Raw genomic sequence first — 21,462 nt, 5'->3', positions numbered from 1 at the left:
TGTACATAAATTAACGTCAGTGACCAGTTTTACTGTGTTTTCCACATCACCTCATATTCTCTACACATTAAATAGTATATAAATGAGAAATAATTGCATTTCAGCTGAGTTAGCAGGCTCCTCTTTTTCCCTCCCATCAGTAAAACAATGTAAACATTTTAAATCATCACAGAACTTTATGTCTGTTGTAATAGCAAAGGTACATTTCTTCTTTCTCTGACCTTTTCTGCACCAACTTTTCGCTTTTTCAAACCTTTATCCACTTCTTTTTTTTATTTTTTTCAAACTCCATTCTTTCTAGCAGGTATGGAATCATGATGTTGTTAGCCTAGCTTAGCATTAAGACTGAAATAATGGGGAAACAGCTAGCCCGGCTCTCTCTAAGGATGCACATGATTTGTCTAGGTGATTAAATTTTGTTCCCTTTGCTAGTCGGCACCAGAAATACTAGTCAGTCAAACTTTTGTATTAATATTTTATTAATGTGTAGTGCCAGTTAACTGTTGTGTCTGCATTCTGCAGCTGCCAGCCGCCACCTGGGGCATCAACCCCAGCACACGGGCATGTGGAAACAAGAGAGGTGGAAAATAAAGGCAACATCTCGTAAACCCAGTGCAGTTTGACAGTAATTTGAACTAGAAAAGTTGTATGTGTGTCAAAAAAAACTGACCTATGACCACTGAACCGTCAGTGATGTGTAACCACATTCAGCTCAGACACGTGGACGTTAACCTGCATGGAGACCTGACTACTCTTGCTAGTGCTGCTAACATTAACCAAACTTTGCAAACCAATATGACACTTGACATCTCCTACTCTTAGCCGAGTCGACTTTTCTAAATTTACGTTTCTATTTAATTGACAGGGAGATTAGCTGTGATGAAGATCCCTGTCTCTCTCCAAGGATCAAAAGTACACCAATCAGCACCCGTAAAGCTCACTGATTCACATGTCATATCTTGCTTGTTTACCCTGTACACAAACATCAAGGTGAAAAAGCCAGTTTGTGGTTTTAGAGGGAGATATGTGCTGGAGCTATTTCTCGACAAACAGCAGTCGGCGCAGTAGATGTGTGCAGCTTCCAGCGGTCTTGTCTTCACAGTGAAGTTGCCATATTTGGTACCATCATGCCTGCACTCTATCTGGCAACCCGTGCTGTAGTTATAGACACTTCACAGAAGCACTTGGCAGATGGAAACACTGTTGTTATATAATAGTTCAAACCCTCCTTCAGTCTTTATTTACATCTCTGTTGGTGAACGAGTTAAACAAATGAGACACAGCATGTTGATCAGCGAGCTCCACAGCAGGTGGATTTTTAAACTCTGAACAGAGCCAGGCTAACTGTTTCCCCCTGCTTCCAGTTTGTACATTAAGCTAAGCTAACCAGTTCCTAACTGCTACACACAGACATGACACTGATCTCCATCTGAACTTCGTGGAAACTTTTTTTTAAAGTTTACTTCACAAATTAAGAGTCTGAGTTGGGCTCAAAACTCAAAAATTTATTACAGTCCGTTGACTTGAAATTTTAAGTCATCTCAACTACTTTTTTGTTAAGTATACTACCATTCAACATTTTTTTGTGTAAATAAACTGTATTATCTAGTTTTTTGGACTTCCTGTGAGCCTCCCTGCCGGTTGATGATGTGTAACCATAGCAACCTGTGCCACAATGACCTGATTTAAAAATTATTGCACCCAGCAAAGTGAAACCTTTCTTACTCAATCTCATCTAAACTGAAGCGTTGCTAAAATTATACTTGAGCTGCCTTGGGCGCTGTCTGCCTTTGTCTATTATGTTGTTGTTGTCATCATTACTGCATTGCATTGTGGGATATATTTGCCAGCATAGTGTCCAGTGCTTGAATACTGCAATATTTCACAGGAAATAGAATGCACCTTGTTTACTACTGGGTACAGACAAACTAAAACATTTCAATACTGTTTAAGTATACTAAGTAGCATGTTAGGAATATTAGTACCACATTCTAGTTTTTAGAGGAAATACCCTGGGAAAACATAATGATATAGCTTTAAATTTTAGTGTTACCAAAAAATGTGATCAGGATTTTCCCTGCTGTGATCTAAATGCAGCCAAAGTAGGAGAAGGCACACATTTATTAAAGGGGTGGTGACTGTTACTAACACACTCAGTCATTCATGGACTCACAGTAGCAACAGACTGTTGCTTCTACAAACAGCTAATTAGTCAACACAGGAATTCATATCAGGCAGAGGGTGATAAAACTAATGAGATGTTTGTCCTGAAAAAAATACACCAGTTAACTTAGACAAAAAAAACACCTAAAAACTATCAAATAAAGAATAAAGCATGAAATATGTGTACTCACCCATCATAGGTCCGATGCTCCTCGGCCGGGCCCGTTTCTCCGCACTACAGTGCCTGAAACAAGAGACAGCCATCAGCCCAGATCCCTCAGCCTCATGAGTCTTCACCAGCAGACACACACTCCTCCTTATCCTCCTTATCCCTGCACCCAAACCTCCTTTTCCAGATTTAACATATTCTTTCCAAGTCTTCCCTACCTGCTGCTGTCCTGTCACTGAAAATGTGGGAACTTCTCAGCAGCCCAGAGGGTCAGAAACCGTGGAAGGAGGGGAGCTTCCCACTGACATGTCAGAGACAGCAGGCGCACTCACACACTGCTGGTGGAAACTGAGTCAGCGCATGCTTCAAGTCACGCCGCCATCACTCACAGGCCGAGAAACAGTAAACAGAGACGGAGAGTGGAAGAATCCATGGAGTCCTTCCACTGGCCGGTCAAGACTTTAACAAATAAAACCGTCAGGAGCTCTCTGAGGGGATTTATTACTCACTTTAATTGTTGGGTTGCATAATGAAAAGACTAAAGTGAAGGTCTGTGGTTTTTCTGTGACACATTCTTACCTAAAAGAATAAAAATAAAGAACTTCTTCTTCTGAGGTTCACTGTGGCTCTGTCTCCCTGTGGCTTAAAGCCATATTTATCAACCCTCCCCATTTTCCCAGGAGACTCCTCGTTTCCTCCAGGGATCACAATTCTCCTCTATTTCTCCTGATTTCAGACAAAATTTCAACCCTTTCCTTTTCATTATCAAAACCTATTTCTCACATAACACTCTAAAAGTCAGCTGTTTGCACCTGGACAACAACAGACAACAAACCAGACTTCCAAAGAAGAATTTCTGTTTCATCCCAGGTTATGAATTTTGTAAAATCTGCTCAAGGGTTTATTTGTTTTACCATGGAGATAAAGGGGTATTCACAAAATGAAAATGTCCAAAGAAACATCTTATAATGTTCATGTTATGACAAAATGTTGGACTTAAATATCAATTAAACGATGAATTGATTATCAAATTAACTGGCAACTATTTTGATAATCAATCATTATTTTAAGACAAAAAAGACAGCTTCTTAAATGTGAATATTTTCTGGTTTCTTTCTTCCTCTCTGACAGTAAACTGAATATTTTGGGGTTTTTTGACAAAACAAGACATTTGAGGATGTCATCTTGGACTTTTGAAACATTTTTCATCATTTTCTGACATTTTATAGACCAAATAACTAATTGATTAATAAAGAAAATAATTGACAGATTAATTAATATTGAAGATTATCGTTACCGTTGAAAAACTTAGTTTTCAAGTTACAAGATTATGACAGGCTTGATTAATCAAATGATCAATAAAGTTAATTGCAGTTGCAGTGTTCTTATTATCTCATCATCTTTATTCTTTAAATGTCACCAGAAGGCAGGAAACAAAGAAACTCAGATCTTTTGGTATTGGTGTTTCTATTATTGACATCTCAAAGTTGGCAGAATGCTTGTAGTTGGTCAGTGAGGAGGATTATTTTAGGATCAGAGGAACGTGGGCTGGATTTCCTCTCCATTAGCACGTCCCCCGAGCCTTTCATGAATAATCAATAAGCGAGATTAAGTGTGAGCAGATCTCGCCGGGCTGTAAAGAGCTCTGATTAACTGAAGTGGAGGCTTCACATCACGGTGAGAATGTAACGAGCCTGAACTCATTGTCTGTGAATAATGCAGGAATCAAAGGCTTTCAGGGCAATCAGTGTATTCACCTCTTTTACAACAACTTGACCACCTAGTTCAGAGTGTGTGTGTGTGTGTGTGTGTGTGTGTGTGTGTGTGTGTGTGTGTGCGTGCAAGTGTTGGTGATGACAGCTGTGGGAGCAGAGAGCTGCAGGAGATGTGAGTATGTGTGTGTCCTCCTGTGTGACAATAGAAGCTGAGTAGACGACAGTAAAGACCTCTAACAGCCTCCAGCAGCTGTGAGGCAACAGAACAACAACACGAGAACATTTGTGCTCTCATGTGTTCTTACTCGTCATCAAACCTCTGAAAAGCAGCTCCATGTTGACCAATATTTCAACAAACTGATGCAACAAACATCAACACACCACCCTGACCTGCTGTAGGCTGCAGATTCTCAGAAGATGATTCATAACTCACATGAAACTGAAGAAATTCATCAGAAAGAGAGTGAGCCATCATTTTCCCAAGAAATGACTATTAAACTGCATTTAATCACCCATATTCTATATAATGGCCCCAGTACTTCATTTAAACTGCATGTAGTAGATTTACCAGACGATAACCAGTTGAAGTATTGATTATATTGACTTATTTTAGTGCATTAAATTTTGTCATTATGTTGTTTTAAATGGCTGCAACTTTGCATACAAAGGAAATATTCTCGATATTTGGTACATTATTAAACCTCACTGACCAGCCGCGTTGGTCAGTAATTAAGACTCATGCCGTACAGATAAACTTAGCTGAATACGTCGCTGTACTTCAGGAAAATGTGTAAGAATTTCATTTTTAAAAATGCCAAATATCACTCTGTCCAAACCAACCAAACCCCTTTGACAAAAACAGTAATTTTACCTAACAGAACACAGGAGTTGTTGGTCTACAGCCGCCTCGATCTGTTAGTTTGTATGTGTTCTTGTGCGACTTTGGTGAATCCAGACTAACCTTTTTAAACACCAAAATCACACAAAAATACAAACAAACTGACAGATCAAAGCAGCGGTAGACCAGCAACTCCCATGTTCTGTGAGCTTAAATGATTGATTTTGCCAAGGGAGTCTGGTGGCTTTAGATACAGTTTCAGTTTCCTGACAGAAAAGTTTGTCTAACAGCAAGATAAAATGGTAAAAATATTTGAAATATAGTGACACTTCAACATTTTTTAATTGTCTAAAATACGTATTGCTGCTGACTCTATCCACAGCAATGCATTGTTTAGCTTCCTACACTGGTACTCCTGTTGCTTCTCCAAACTGAGGACTGACTTTTGATAACTATCTCATACAAGCCCACTTCAAATAATCCAAACTATCCCTTTAAACACATTTCTCAGTACCCAAACATATAAAACACAACAACGAGCATAACGGACCCACTGTTGTGTCTGACAGGCTTGAAGAGGTTGAAATGACAGTGTGGATCATAGATAATTCAGACGTTTGCTCTGAAATGACTGAAATTAGCTCAGCTAATAGCTGCCCATCATCCAGGAACACCACATGTTGGAGTCCAGACCTCGATTATGTAACGCCGGCACAAAGGTCCTCTTTTCACTGTGAGGTAAAGAAGACTTCTTCACTTTATTTATCTGCATTCACTGCAGAGGAGACGCTTTTCTCTTCACATTACATTCATGAATGCACTCCCACACATGCTCACGCACTAACCAAAGCGACCCCCATGACTCATCACAAGAGCCGTTGTCATCCAGAAAGCCTTACCTTCCTCTATAAAGATATCCACTCATGTTTCAGCTGCATGAACGCACAAATACACTTCAGATTCCAGCTGCTCCAACAGCTGCTCTCTCAGGTTTCCCCCTCAGCCGTCAGGTGAGTCCTCAGTGCGACTGAGCAGACCTGAACACATCCGTTTGTCCTCCAGCGGACAGTCGGGGAGGAATCTCCCAGCCTGTAGTTTCTGACTCCTCAGACCCAGAGCTGAGTGACCACAGAGAGGCTGTTTGGCGGCGAGGCTCCCCGGAGGAGCGAGCCAAAGCACCCAGGCAGTGATTTGACGTGGCAGCACAGAGAGGAGGTAAACACCAGTCAGAGGGGAGCAAAGGTACACACAGACTGACTGCCTGCTTCAGCATGAAAGACTGATCTGTTCCAGCATGCTGCACAGACACAGGCGCTTCACTAGGTGTGTGTGTGTGTGTGTGTGTGTGTACAAACCACACCAACGTCTTCCTGCCTGTAAAACAGTCACTGAACTGTCAATTGACTATTTGCCTCTGGAATTTTTTTAAAGGCAGGGTGGAGCACAAGGAGGGCACCCGTGTGTGTGTGTGTGTGTGTGTGTGTGTGTGTGTGTGTGTTTATGAGTCCCCTCCTCCCCCTGCAGGTGTGTGAGACATGTTGGAGCAGGACTGCAGCAGGTAAAACAAGGTATGAGGCCAGACACTAATCTCCTGCAACACAAAACACACAACAAGCTGCTTTACATCTCTGCCTGCAGGTCACACACACACACACACACACACACACACACACACACACACACACACAAATGGACAGATCTGAGGATCTCTCTTGTAAAACCACATTAACTGACTCTATTATCTGTACACTCTGTTAGAAAAGCAGCTGTATTGATTCGAACAGACAGGCGGCACAGTGAGGAGTCGAGGATCAAAGCGAGGCCACGGCGGGCTGGAGTCAGCAGCAGAGGTCTGGATCAACGTCCACGAAATTCCTCCTCAGTGCTTCTCCAAACAGGAGGGTGTGGTCTGCTGGAGAGAACGTCTCTGTGCACGTTCTGGAAAAAAAGTGTTTCTGTTTGACCTCACTGCTGGTTTGGGAGACAATCCATTAACTTAAATCCCACCTCTGACAGGTTTCATGTGGTCCACAAGGTCATCATGGCAATACCAAAACTTAAAAATCTAGCAAAGACAGTCGATAGGATTTTGCTTACCATTAAACCACCACTGTTGCAGGATATATGCAGCGTGCATCGTTTACAGTAAAACATCAAGTTCTGAACCTTGCCAACAAAACATTAGCCCACAATTCATCAGTGTTGCTCAAGCTACCTGGAAAATGTAGTGAGCTAAGCTACAAGTTATTCTACATTAAATGAAGCTTCACTACACTGAAGTTACCCACCAGAGAAATGTAGCAAGCTAAGCTACAATAAAATGACAAAAGTAGCTGAACTACATCAAAGCTATTTTTTAAAGTAAAAATAAAGTATCTATGTATCTGTGTCTGTGTTTAGTAGTATATTTATTACCCCCCTTCTGTACTAGGAGCCATCTACACAAATATCTATTTATTTATTTAAATTGACCACAACAATTTGGTTTTGTAGATAAGTCTGTAAAAAAACTGCACAAGTAATATTTCTGACTAACATAATCCAAAGTTATAGTTTTCAGCTCCTCCTGTCTTCTCATTTTTCCTCTTCCGGCCTTAATTCCCTTCACGCACACGCACACGCACACGCGCGCGCACACAGTTTATTGTTTGTTGCTAGCTAGCTAATGTTAGCTGCTGGTGTTTGCTGACTGAGTTGTGATGATTAGCTTAGCTAGCGATGGTTGTGTTAACTTCGGGAAATACCTGAATGTGTGTCCTTAAATTTGTGTTGGTCGTCTTGGATGTTGACAGAATCTTTCTTTTGTGGTTCCACAGTAAACACCAGAACGTGTGACTGTTCTGTGAGAACTCGATCAGTAACGTGGACTTGTTAAAGTTTGGACATGGAGATTCACGACACGTCCACGTCTCTGCCTCCTCTGACATGATCTCCTGCTGCGCTCTTTCCATCCCGCCCCGCAGCGACAATTCGCGGACATCTTTTTATATCCAGTCTACGGCGGCCATCAGCAGGAGGACAAGTACGTGACGTCACATGGATGAGACGCATTTAAGGTTTAGAAATGCGTGGGGAAATGTAGCTTCTGTGGACGCTACCGCGTTATTTGATCACTAAAGTAGCTTCACTACTGAAAAGCTATTTGATGTAGAAAACAGCGACGTTACGACCACGTTACTGAGAAAAGTAGTTAAACTAGTAACGCCGCTACTTGTAACGCCGCTACTGCCCAACACTGCAGTTCATCACATGGCAATTCAGAAAGGGTGACCAACAGTAGAAGCGCCCTACTGACCATTCATTATTAGGACTTTATAGCATTTCTTTCTGGCCAACAGCAGCCTGATCAATAATTGCCCTTCTAGCTCTACTGGCTTTTATTGTGAAACGTGTGCAGGAAGTGATGAGTTTCCTCAACAGCAGCTTAAGACTTAGAAAAAAGAGCAAAGTATCATTAGATAGAAAAATTATTTATGTGGGGAAGAAGGTTTTTAGGTTGATCACACTCACCAGACACTCTCTAGTTAATTTTATTCAAGGAGAATTAACCTTCTGCTTACTTTATAGTTGTGCTGTGGTGCAGTTGTGAGCAGGGACTGTTTTGGAAACTTGTTCCTTGGTGGGGTTTAAAAAAAAACAAAACAAAGATTTTACTCTCACTTTTGAGGTGTTTTTTGCCTTTTTTTGAAAGAGTTAATGTTCTGACTAAGAGATGGAAACACTGTCATCCAATCCAAAGAAGAAGAAAATGTCAATTGTTGGTTTCAGTTGTCCCATGAAAGAATAATTACAACTTATGTAACTGAAAAAAAAAAACTCTGAAAGCTTCTCTGTTTTTTAGTCGATGGTGGTGGCGACTGGTTTCATCTTCTTCTACTCTGTTTATTATAGTCATGTATAACATTGTCTATACCACCAAAGTCTGACAAAACTAGACTTTGTGTCTCCAAGTTCACAGACTCCTAAACTTTTCATTTAAAGGTTCCTACAGTAGATGAACATTAAACCACAGACCTGAGCCTTCAGAAATCCCTCTGAAGTTTTTTATTATTATTATTATTTTTAGGTTTGAAGATAATAAAGTCTTTAAAGTCAATCAGTGATCAAACTAGCATCATTATAAATGACTGACAATCAAAATGGCTGATGTGGAAGATGAAAACCACTAGCCTAGTTAATCGGTCCAAACCACATGATTTATTTATTTTTGTCTTTTTTGCAACATTTGTTTTTGCTTCAAATTTTGGTGGAAAAACAACTGAAGTCTGTTTTTTCTCCCTGTTTGTCTTCAGAGCTTTTTCAGAACTTTTCCAACATTGTAGTTATTAATGAAAATGCCTCTCAGCTCTCAAAAACTGGATTTTGAAGTGACTTTGAATGCACCGTGATGATTTTCAGTATGTGTACTGAAATGATCTGAAAGCAATGGCTCCCTGGAAGAAACAAAAAATGATGTAAAAACTAACTGTAGGTGCCTAAAAATGGGCAGAAATAATATTAAGTTAACATGATTTATAGATGGACTGACACACACATTCACACAGTGCAGTCAAAGACTGAAGAAGCAGCAGGGTCTCAGTGATTGATAACTGGAGATTAATACATGTGCTGATAGAGGTCTGCAAGACAGTGACACAAAAGGCTCCCAGCGGTGTGACACAGGGGAGCTGAGAAAGTTTCATGCAGGCGTCCTTTAAGTGTTGAGTAGAAAATCAAAAAGAGACTTTTGATTTTTACCTCCAGGTTTTAAACACGTCCAACTTGTGAAAGACAACAGACAATGTGCTGCTGTTGAAGACCACGGTATGGCCCTTTAACAACTAGAACAGGGTGTTGCGGAGCACAAACACCTGCAGCATGGAGGAGTTCAGTTTTTGCCAAATACATTCCAGATTGAGGACTTTGTGTGACCTGGAGTCAGACAGATACAAGTTCTGTTGGCCGGAGTTAGAATTCAAAGAATCTCCCTCCCTCCTTTTCTCTCTCCTTTCTCTCTCCTCACATACCTGCCTCACATTCCTCACATGCAGCCACTTCACTCAGCAGGGCTGAGAGGAGCTGAGAGGAACTGAGGGGCTGCAGACACGCAGGCTGAACCGGCCTGCAGCCGCCCTGCAGCCGGCCTGCAGCCCTGCAGGTCTGAGCAGAGGAGGCTGGACTGGGAGGTTTCTCCTCACTGAGCCAAACACAGTTATGCAATCAGCCAAAACAACAAGTCCTCATCACTCTGTGTGATTTACTGCTCAGCTCACTGGAAACTCTGAGGTTTATTGTTGTGTTTTCAACTAAATGTATGTTGGGTTTAGAGTCTAAAACAGTAGTTTACAAACAAGAAGATAGGATCAACAAAACTCCAAACAGAAGTTTATTTTTCCTCACTTTTCTCAAAACTTTTGCTTTTAATTTGTGAAAAGCTGACAGTTTTATGTCTTTATTCTACCAAGTAGGGAAAAAAAAGAAAAAAAAAAACAATGTCTACTCACAAGACTTTCTCACAGACTGCAGAAGTCTACACTGTAAAAAAACAAAAAAGTTGAGAAAATTCAAAATTTCAAGGCATCAGACTACATGAACTATGAATTAAAGGCACAAAAGCCCCCAAAAATATAACAAAATTCCCTGCAAATAAATGAGAAGCATTGCATCCATACGTATGCACTACAAAGCCAAACTGTGTACACTGTGAAAACATTAAAGTTGAGAAAACTTTCAAGGCAACGGACTGCAATACAGTTTTGAAAGTTTTACCAACTACTGATTATTTGTTGTGATAATTTACTTTTAACACTTTGAATTTTAGAAACTCAAGACACAGCATTTAAAAAGAATGAGTAAATTAACTGACGTAAAAGTAAATGCTAAATTTCTAATACTTTCAATCAAGACTATTGAATTTTTCAGGCAGTAAAGAAGACAAATAAGTTTGCAGCTCATTGTGATCAATTTTTCAGTTTTTTTCTAGGACTCAAATTCAAATTTATCTAAAGAAGAAAAGTAACTTATTTCAGCTAAAGATTATAGTTCAGCAAAACTTTTAAAAAGTTTATTTGTTTATTTAAAAACTAAAGAGTTTGAGTTGGACTCAAAACTCAAAAATCTATTGCAGTGCCTTACCTTGAAACTTTTCTTAAGTTATTTTATTTTATTTTTTTTTTTGTTACAGTGTAGCTGAGTTACCATATTAGACATGAGATGATCTGAACTGGCTCAGAGAAAACAGAGAGAGTTCATCACAAAGTAAACTGAGATGAGAGATGTTAGAAGGTTGTTATTTTGGTTTGAGGTGGTGACCTGCTGTCCAATCAGCTGTGGGACTGAGTGAAGGAGGGCGGGATTTACAGGAAGAGAACAAAAAGCAACAGTGAGGAGACGGAGACAGTAGAGGGACAGTCTGTTGACGGTATACTGTAATTATCCTGATCACACCTTTCCTCATTCTTCCCTCCTTCTTTCCTCCATGTCATCTTCCTCCTCCTCTGACTTCCTCCTTTTCCTTCTCTGTTTAGGCAGCTGTCAGCAGCCAGCAGCTGTGACTGACAGCACTGTCACTCACTCAAGCTCCATCACCTAAACCTTCTATTAACAGAATAAATACAATGAAGCTGCCAGAGTAAAAATTACATAACATCACATCTGTGGACAGAAAACACAAGAGACACCCTACAACTGAGCCTCACCACACAAAAAGACTAAATTAGTGCCAAAAAACACATCAGCTGCAGACCAAGCTTGTATCAAACCTCCCTTTGCACAGAATTTAATAAATCACATCATAAGAAATCATACTGATATCTAAAAAAAAATGCATGTAGAGATGTACTGGATGCAGCCTGGAGGAACAAGTGTAATCGTGTGCATATATCTTCATCATGCATGTTTATAGGGCTGCAGCTAACTTGATTATTTTCATTATTGATTAATCTGAAAATTTTCACAATTTATTGTTTAGTCAAAATTTCCCAGAGCTCAATGATGTCTTTAAACTGCTTCTTTTGTCCAACCAACAGTCCAAAAGCAGCAAACTGTCACATTTACGAAGCTGGAACCAGCGAATGTTTGACATTTTTGCTTGAAAAATGACTACTATAATAATTAATACTAAAATAACGACTCAGTTAATCAACAACTTTGCAGCTCTCAACATTTTTACACGTTTAAAGCTGTCAAAAAACAAGACGTTGTTGTTTTATCTGGAGTAAAGTCAAGTCAAATGTTATTTATATTGCTCAACTTTTAACAGGAGTAGAAATATCATAAAGCTCAGGGAGAGGAGGCTCAGCTACAGAGGACAGATCCATCTTCCAGGATATATCCATCTATCTGTGTCTGAAAACATTGTGCATTTCACGATTTGTATTTGTGCAACTAACTGACAGTTAACCAGGATTGCAGACACAAGAAAAAAGTAATAAACAATGCTAATAAAAAGGATTCATTCTATTCCAACACTCTGCAATAATCCTCACTGACTGACTGACTGACTGACTGACATTTGGGGGTTCAGTGTGTTTGCTGTGTTAGCTGCTTAGCTTTGTGCTAAAATGCCAGCAGTGGGGAAGGCAGCTGGTCCAGACAAAAGGCAGAGGAACATCCTTTCAGATACCTTCAAAGTCGTCTTATCTACACATCATCTATCTGTTAGCTGGATAGATAACTACAGGTGAGCCTATATTCAGGAATCACCTTCACAGTTGGAGGGTTTGTGAACCTAAAGCTTCACTATGAGGACTGAATGAAGTTAGCTGACTGATGGTCAGTAATTATCTAAAACATGGCTGTTTGTTAAACCTCAATGTCTCATTTTTTATTTATTATAAACTTGTACAACTGGCCCATCCTAAAAGACTTCTTTTTTAAACTTTTATCTTTAATTATTAAATTAACATTTAAAGACAAAATAAAGACTAAAATGTTCCTCTCTTAAAAGAGTAAAAGACAATATATATTAGGGTATCATCTGACATTTTTTGATATTTCCAAACCTAGAAATCCTGAGATCACTCTCATGATTACAAACTCAGCTGTTCTCTGATCAGTTAATACTAAAGGATAACAGAGGATGAGTGTGATTTCTATCAGTTTCATGTTTCATCCAGAAGTTTGGATCCTGGTGTTGGAGAGGATTTGAGGAACCCCACCCGACATCAGAGACTCATCTGAGTGATTGGACTAAATCTACAACATCTGACGTACATGTAATGTTTGGAAAACCTGCTCTGCTCTCTGGTCCAGGCAGGTGCTTTTTTACACAATCTTGCCTGGAGCAACTTCATGTAATCCAGAATTCATCATGAGATTTAGAGGTTTCTCAACCTTTCTCCACCTCGTCCATCTGTACAGAATGAGGCACAGACCTCGTCACTGTGTCGGATCAGATCCAGGGTCTGTGAACCTCCTCTGCTGGAGGATGTAACTGTCTAATTAACTCGCCCGTGTCTGTACAAGCTGTCAGTGAGTATCCATCAGAACGTACGGTGTGTTTACAGGTCCAAGAGCCTGTCGGAGAGATCAGGACTGACGACAACGAGGCCAAAAACATCCAGCAAACGTCACGCTGGTGTAACGCTAATCAAACAGAAACGTGATGATTTTAAAATCTACCTCCAAACACAAACACTCATTCAGAGCTCTGCTCGGTTCACTGTGAGCATGTGGTCATTATTACCATCCTGCACATGTTTCCACTAAAACCTGGTCAACAGTCAAAAGCATTTATTATTAATAAGCATCATGCCAACCCCCATCACAGGCTCATATTACCAAACACAAATAATCAATAACTCAGTGTGATGTTTTCCCTCAAGTGGCAACAATAACCTCTTTATGCTTGACTGCAGTGAAAACAGAAATACAACTGTGGAAAATACTGTCGGTAGTAAGGTTTCTTTTATTTTATTTTTGGCATTTCTCCTTTAGAACACCACCTACAACACATCCTCAGTTTGGAGGATTTTTGGATAATTTGAGAACAAAAGAAAGAAAAAAATGAAGCAAGAAAGAAAGAAGTGAAATAAATAAGGAAGCAAATTAAGTAAAAGAATCTCAAAACTATACTTGTATTTGCTGAAACTAACAATTACTTTCATTATTGATCAATCTGGCGATCATTTTCTCAGTTAATCAATTAGTTCTTTGTTAGTTGTTGTTTACTATATTGAGTTATATTGCCGATGAAATGATGAGGTTTTATACTACATTTTATTCAGTTCTGTTGACTTATTGTAATGAGAGGGGGAGATGAAAAAAGTTGCATTTAGTGAAAATATTTGAGTTTACTTAATCAATCATTTTAATTTAATTGTAATCAAAGCGTACATGTAACGCTAACTTGAATACCTCAGTTTTTTTGAGTGCTGCTGACTGCTAACCTGTTCAGGTTTACAGTGCATGCAGATGGCAGCAGCAGTGTGACGTCTGGTTACATATTTCCAGTATGTTTGGTGCCGTTTTGAGGACAGATGAGGTCAAAGTGCAGCACAGAGACGACTGAGCTCTGCATGAGTTCAACAAACTGGACTGAACATGTGCTCACACACACAAACCAGCAGCTCACACACAGTTCATATAGTTACAGTGACATCCTGTACAAGCTTTTTGATTGGTCCGTTCCATGTCATGTATTAATCAGTGACCAATGATCTGGCAGGCAAATACCTACTGTAGTTACTACAAGGTCACATGATGAGGTTTGCCTGAATGGACCTTAAAACAATTGATATGTGAATAATTGATTATGGGATGCAGAGGGACTGAGCCTCTTTGAGCCTGCGTGCAAAAACATAAATGAGGTCAGTTCAGAAGCAGAGGAGGATTTAGGGCTGCACAATTTGGTAAAAAAGTCACATTGAGCATATTTTAACTGAAACTGCAATTGCGATACAATTAGTGGAAATGATCAGTTTTGGTTCTGGTTCTGGGACTTGGGATATTGCACCATACTGTGATTTTATTGCGAATGCATTTAATTTTGCTGCCCTAGTAGGGTTGCCAACACAGAGAGCAGCTGCAAAAAAATGCAGCTTCATCTGGCAAAACTTTACGTTGGCCAAAAAATAAGTGCAAGAGCATGTTCCTAAAAAATATGAACTGTGTATTTCTGCTGTTTACTAACTTAACATCATCGCAACAAAAGACAAAATAGCTGCTTACATGAAGATCATATTATACCTGCACTGTCAGCAGCCCACCAGGAGAGGCGCTCTGTGGTACGCTGCAATTTTACATCTAAACTATAATCAGGACAAGGGACACTTTTACTTTCTCTAACTGTGTGTAAATCTGATCACAGATGATGAAGAAAAGACATTAATGACTGAGTCAGACGGCCAAACAGAGATAAAGTAAAAGTATGTGTCCTGGTGCATCACAGAGCATCTCTGCTGTCTGCTCTTCACAGCAAAATGTTTTTTAAAAGGAAAGAAACAACTTATTGAACTAAAAGTAACTAAAAAGAGTTTTTTCATATTTTCCATCTCATATACATGTATCGCACCTCCTGCAAATTGAAAATTGCACAAAGCCGTATTGCAACTTCGATAAAAGTTTGATTAATTGCGCAGCTGCTCTTCCTTGGTCCAGGCTACACCCTTCCACCAAGTTTCAGGTTAAAACTGGGCAGGTGGTTTTTCTGTAATCCTGCTGACAAATCAACCAATAAACAGAGCCACTAAAAATATAACCTCCCTAAAATGACGTGTTTTCAAATGTGACCAAAGTCTGAGGTCTGAGGTGTGACTGTGTGTGTGTGTGTGTGTGTGTGTGTGTGTGTGTGTGTGTGTGTGTGTGTGTGTGTCCTGATGATCTGAATGGTTTGTGTGCCTTGTGATTCAGAGCTGAGCCTCTTATTATCCAGGTAAGAATGACCAACACACTGTAATGGGATTTACATACAAGCACAACCTCAGTCTAATACTTTAAACCTCTTAGAGTGATGCAAATATGTGGATTTAAAGGACCATTTTTATGTTTTAGCCTATTTACTGCTTTATGAATCATCATCCAGGTAGCTGCACCAGCCTCCAGTCATTCACTGCAGTCTGAAAATCAAGAGTCTTTCCAGACGTAGTTAATCCATCAAGAGATGGTGTGTCCCTGTAAACAGACACAAACAGCTCCTGATTCACACTGCTGTCCCTGCTGGGTGTCACACAGCTCACAAATCAATAAATCAATACCAAACAGGAAACAGTTATTGGCAGAGAGCAGACAGACACCTCCTGTAGACCCATCAGACAGCTGTCACCCACCAACACCAGCAACACACTGAGTCAACTACAACAGAGAGACACGAGAGGTCCACACAGACGTCATTATCTGTATCTGTATCTGTCCAAACAACAAGATTATCTGTCTGTGTATCTGTATTCGGATAAAATTCAAACAAATGTTGTATTTTCTAACTTAATATTCACTGGCAATGAAATTATTGTGATTTAATCCTGACTTATAATTAATTATGAAATATATTTCAGCATCCTCTGACTGCTCTTTTGATCCCTCTCTCTTTTTTATTTGAGTTTTAAACTAAGTTGTATGAACTGAACCCCACCACCACCACCACCCCACCTTTGACTAGGGGACATTGAGGAATAACAAACTGAAAAATAAATAGATAAATAAATGAAAATATTCTGTTTCACTTTGGATATAAAAACTAATTTAAGTAAAGATAAAGGGAATAATCTTAAATTGTAATCATGCTGCATTCATGTTTCCTGATGTGTTAATCCAGCTGCAGATCACAGCACTTGAATATTACACATATATTAGTTATATTAGATTAAAAAATATATCAATATACCACTTTGCTTACAGTATCACAATATATTGAATCATGATCCCTGTATTGTGATTTATATCACTTTGCCAGATTATTGCCAATAGACAGCTCTAACATATTTATTAATAAAGCAGCATGTTTTATACAGCAGTCCAAATAGTGAGTTGGAGACACAAACTGTATATTAAATATGTTGAAATCCTGTTTAATATATGATCTATGGCTGAAGCGTCTTGTGCTCTCCTCTCTGGACTGAAGCCCTGCAGGCTGCAGGAACACTGCAGGAGCGCAGGACGAGCTCAACATCGTAAATTAACAATAAGTTTTTAACTCTGTCAGTTGTCTGTTGATGTAAAGTTCAGCCCATTATCCTGAAAACAAAAGCCCACTGCTCTGAAAATACACATTCTGGAGTTCGGTGACTGCCTGTGTCACTGCTGCCAAACTCCATTAACATTTTTCCCATTTTAACTGTTATAAACATCTATGACTTCTAAAAGATTCTTAATGACTTCTTACAACTCACAAACAGACACTAACTCATTCAGAGAGCATTCTGCATTAATTTGAACTCTAATTAACTTGAAACGATAAAACAAAATAAATTTTAAAGGAGAACGACACGGCTGTAACGTTGTTGTTGGAGAAGCCAGTAACATGTTTCCTTGATCTCTGATTAAATATCAGGCCAAGCTTATGATTTATTACAATAAATGTATTACAGATGTCTCCTTTACTATTATTATATTAATATATTTTTTAAAAATAACAACTTGTGTAAAAAAAAAAAAGTGCTTAGATAAAAGTACAAAGTAGTACAATTAACGTTACTGTGTTACATTTTGGAAAGAATTTTGGTAACACTTCAATTTTCAGGTCCCATAAATTCATGGTAAATAGGCTGTAATTACCAAGTGATGCATCTGAAATTTGTAATTTCAAGTGTTTGCATCTGCAGTACAAACACATTACCTCAAAATTACCCCAAAATTTCATGAGATCATTAGCAAGTACCAATGTCATGTAGACGGTGGTAATTAAAAAGCAATATAATCAAAATTTTTGAGAAATTACTTCCAAATTTCATTTTTTCTAACGTACCATGAAACTGTGGGAAGAATTACCTAATTTTCTTCCCCCAAATAATAATAAGCATATTCAGATCTGAAAAAATCTGCTTCCATCTCATCATTTGTGCTCTGATGTTTTTGTATTCGGTTGGATCTCTAATCAACACTCTGGATCCTGATTTAAGTACAAGACTGTGTGTCTGCGGTTCGAGTTCAGGTCTGCTGCAATAAAAGCAACACATTTCTCCCAGTTTTATATAAAGTTACCGATTTTAAATCAACGCTGATGTCAAACTCTCTTGATCAGTGTCACTTCTGTCAGGAAATGTCTGATTACCTCTCAGTTCAGGTCCTGACGTGTCGTGTGTCTCGGTGACAGCAGATGTCTCCTCTCCATCTTTGTCTAATCACATCGACTGTGTCCTCCGCAAACATCCCCGCGTCTCCGGCATCCTTTAATTACCCGTCCAGCCCGGTTAGAGTCCGCATCCAGCCGCCAGCATCACCCCGGTGATGTGGAGGCAGAGATGCTGCTGCTGCTGTTCCCGATTCATCTGATTGGTCGGTGGCAGAGGGGGACCCCCCCCCATCCTCCACCACCACCGCGACCCAATAAACGGCAGACTGAATTTTTCGCGTCAGATGCTCTCCCCCCTCCTCCCTCCCAGCGGTGCGGTGTGCCCAAACATCAAAGGAAAAGCCTCGTGATGAGGAGGGGAGGCCCGCGTGCGCTCGTTTTGGCGCACGAGCACGTGCGGAACGTGTTGGAGAGGCGCGGCAGGAGGGACAGGAGATCAGTGGTGCTGTCCCTTCAGGGGTGACTCCATCCTGATGTAAACAGATGATGGGGTGGGGTGTCCCCTCACCAACACCACCAGGTAAATCTAGGGTCATGTCCTCAGTGTCTGTGGGAACATGATGACGTCTCAGACTGTACAATTACATAAAAATACCCAGCGTGGGTTTTTAGAGAATTCACTACATGTGAAAAGAGTAAATTAAAAATAAGACAAATATTTTAGTTTTATGACATTTTATGTTTAAATATGCAAATGAAAACAGAATAAACAGAATGTCGTTTTGCAGAAAGCAGCTGCAACCTTTAGGATCAAAAGAGCCATTTTTGGCCAAAAAAAAGAAAAGAAAAAGGGATAGTTCATCCTAAAATGAAAATTCAATCATTATCTATTCGCCCTCATGATGATTGAAGGTCGGGTTTATTTAGTTAGTCTGCAAAACTCTGCTGGAGTTTCACAGGAAAACAGAGATGCACACTCTCCCAAACAATGGAAGTGAATGGTGACCAGTTTTCAAATGCAAAAAAACCCCAACAGAATAAAAACATAAAATGCCTCCAAACTGTTCGTCTGGTGATCCAAGTCTCATAAACTCCCAAAGTCCCAAAATCTGAATTCTTCTCATGTCAGTGGTGGAAGAAGTAGGAAAGACTGGGGGCAACTGGAAACCTTCTTGCTGGCAAAATTAGAAAATAGTCTGCTTCTGAAAATGTTCATACAAGCAAAGCAGAAAAATCAAAGTGGTGATTAAAAAACTGGAGAGGTCGCACTTTACTAAAGTGCTTACAATTTAGAGAATCTTGTACTTCCTACAGTTTATAAAAAGCCTCTAGAGAAACTTTATTTTTAATTTCCATGGTCTGCTCTCTCTGTTTCCTCCTAATAATGTGATATGATCATAATAAGAATTTATCTCTGTTTGTTGTTCTCTGTACATGTTCAGTATTTGTTGTTTGCTCCACGTTAGCTCACATCATCTGTTCTATTTTCCTCTAATTCCTTCTTTTTTATTTATAGGTTCTTTGACTCAGTCTTCAGTTCCTCCTCACAGCAGAGATGAGACGCTGCCAACAACCACTGTCACCAATGTCACCTGGTGGTCAAACGCTGAACTACAGCACTCTGTTATTCTTCACTCCACTGTCACTTTTTGTCATGCAAAGTGCTGTGTGTGTGTGTGTGTGTGTGTGTGTGTGTGTGTGTGTGTGTGTGTGTGTGTGTGTGTGTGTGTAGGCTCAAATAGTTGTAAATATGAGATGACGGTCTGGATACATGTGGGCTCAATGTGTTTTCTCTGTCTGAGGGAGTCACTCTTCTGATTAGAGTGTATTATGATGGATCCAGATGCACCCTATAAAACTATAAACACACACAGACACAGACACACACACACACACACACACACACACACACACACACACACACACACACACACACACACACACACACACACACACACAGCCTTTCTGAATTCTGAAACTACTTTATGCATGTGAACACTAGAAGGAAACCTACAGAGAGACAGAAAGTGTTTAACAGAGACAGAATAAGAACTGTCACTGTTAAGGAGGAATACTTCATCATCAGAAAACACACTATTTTTGTCCTATTTTCTTTATGAGAGTTAAATGTTCACATAGATATTACAGCAGCGTATTACTGCCATTCCAGACAAAGACAAACAGACCAGTACCACATTATAACAAGATGTTTTTCACATTATAACAAGACATTTTGATGTTATGATGTTTCAGTCCCTCCAGGATTTCTTGAGCTGTTTTTGGGATTATTGCAGCCTAAAATGTGTAATTTCTGGAAAAAAAAAACAAAAATGCAATGCTGTGATGTTTTTAGGCTTTTTTTTCAATGAAATTGCAAGAGCAAGGGAAAACTGCAAAAGAAAATTGTGATTTTTTTAATAAATATAATGCATTACAATGAAAGGCAACTTGTTCCTGGGAAAACAACACTGTTCTGAAAGTTCTAAGAAACCTCACCAAAAAGGCTCACAAGAACAAAAACTCTGACAAAATCTGCTTTAATTACAGATGAAGAAGTGCACATTGATAAATGCCAATAACAATGACAAACCTTTTCTTTTCAGTATCTGGGACAAAATAATAATAAAAAAAATTGCATGGGTTAATTGAGACGAACATGTACGACGTCAAATTTGCACGAAAGTTGTAGAGTTTCAACAAAATTGCAAGGCTGCATAGAATTCACAGGAACTGGTTGACTTTGTGTGAATCATTGCAATTGCAACATCACAACTTCCTGGAGGGTCTGATCTACCACACTATAACAATAAACTGTAAACTTGTTGTAACAAATAGCCGATAACAAGAAGATAAATATTATGTTATCTACTATATATCTATCTCATCTTATGACATGACATGTTTCATGTTGTAGTGTGATAGCTTATTGTTATAACATAAGATGTTTCACACTATAACAAGATAAATAGTATGTTGTTATGGCAACAAAAGCTTCTCGAGTAATGATAAGTTTGTATGTTGTAATTTCATGTTATAACAAGATTTTTTCAGGTTAATTTTTCTGGCGTGGCAGAAATACGCTGCCATAGGATCTTAATCTCATATTAGTTCAGTTAGATCAAAAATGCAAACACTTTCAAAGTTCACTAATTAACACAAACTTATATAGTTTTTTCTTAGTATATCCATAAACAGAAACATGACAACAGCTATTGGAACTATTTGATCATCACACCTGCAGCTGTGAAGCAGTTTACATATATTGTATCACCAATGTGTGAAAGGACTGTAACATAACTTTTCCAAAACGTTCTCAGTTGCCTTTAATGACCTGTGGACTGATTTCTATGTAAAGAACTCTGACCAGTTTTTTTTTCTGTGAAAATTCAGATGTGGGGGACTTGAGACTCAACTTTCACTTGGTATTCGC

General features: G+C 39.2%; 1 protein-coding gene across 4 annotated transcripts in view; it reads right to left on the bottom strand.

The window, feature by feature from the left end:
* The window catches only part of pde4dip (phosphodiesterase 4D interacting protein), a 125,459-nt gene extending 107,229 nt beyond the window's left edge, over window positions 1–18,230 (bottom strand). Inside the window, exons 1-2 of one of the 4 annotated variants that reach the window (XM_084723814.1) lie at window positions 18,072–18,230; window positions 2,355–2,407 (exon numbers count right to left, since the gene is read on the bottom strand). In XM_084723814.1, coding sequence (XP_084579940.1) covers window positions 2,355–2,361 — 7 coding nt within the window. In that variant the 5' untranslated portion in view covers window positions 2,362–2,407; window positions 18,072–18,230. Of the gene's footprint in view, window positions 1–2,354; window positions 2,408–2,550; window positions 2,638–5,784; window positions 6,190–7,629; window positions 7,874–18,071 lie in introns of those variants that run through there. The other 3 variants (XM_084723816.1, XM_084723813.1, XM_084723817.1) reach the window with 3 other exon arrangements.
* Between the last annotated feature and the right edge of the window lie 3,232 nt (window positions 18,231–21,462).

The sequence above is a fragment of the Lutjanus erythropterus genome, chromosome 7 (assembly GCF_056507025.1).
Source record: "Lutjanus erythropterus isolate fLutEry1 chromosome 7, fLutEry1.hap2, whole genome shotgun sequence".
Lineage (NCBI taxonomy): Eukaryota > Metazoa > Chordata > Actinopteri > Lutjaniformes > Lutjanidae > Lutjanus > Lutjanus erythropterus.
The sequence above is the reverse complement of the archived record's forward strand: the minus strand, read 5'-3'. Positions and strand labels throughout refer to the sequence as shown.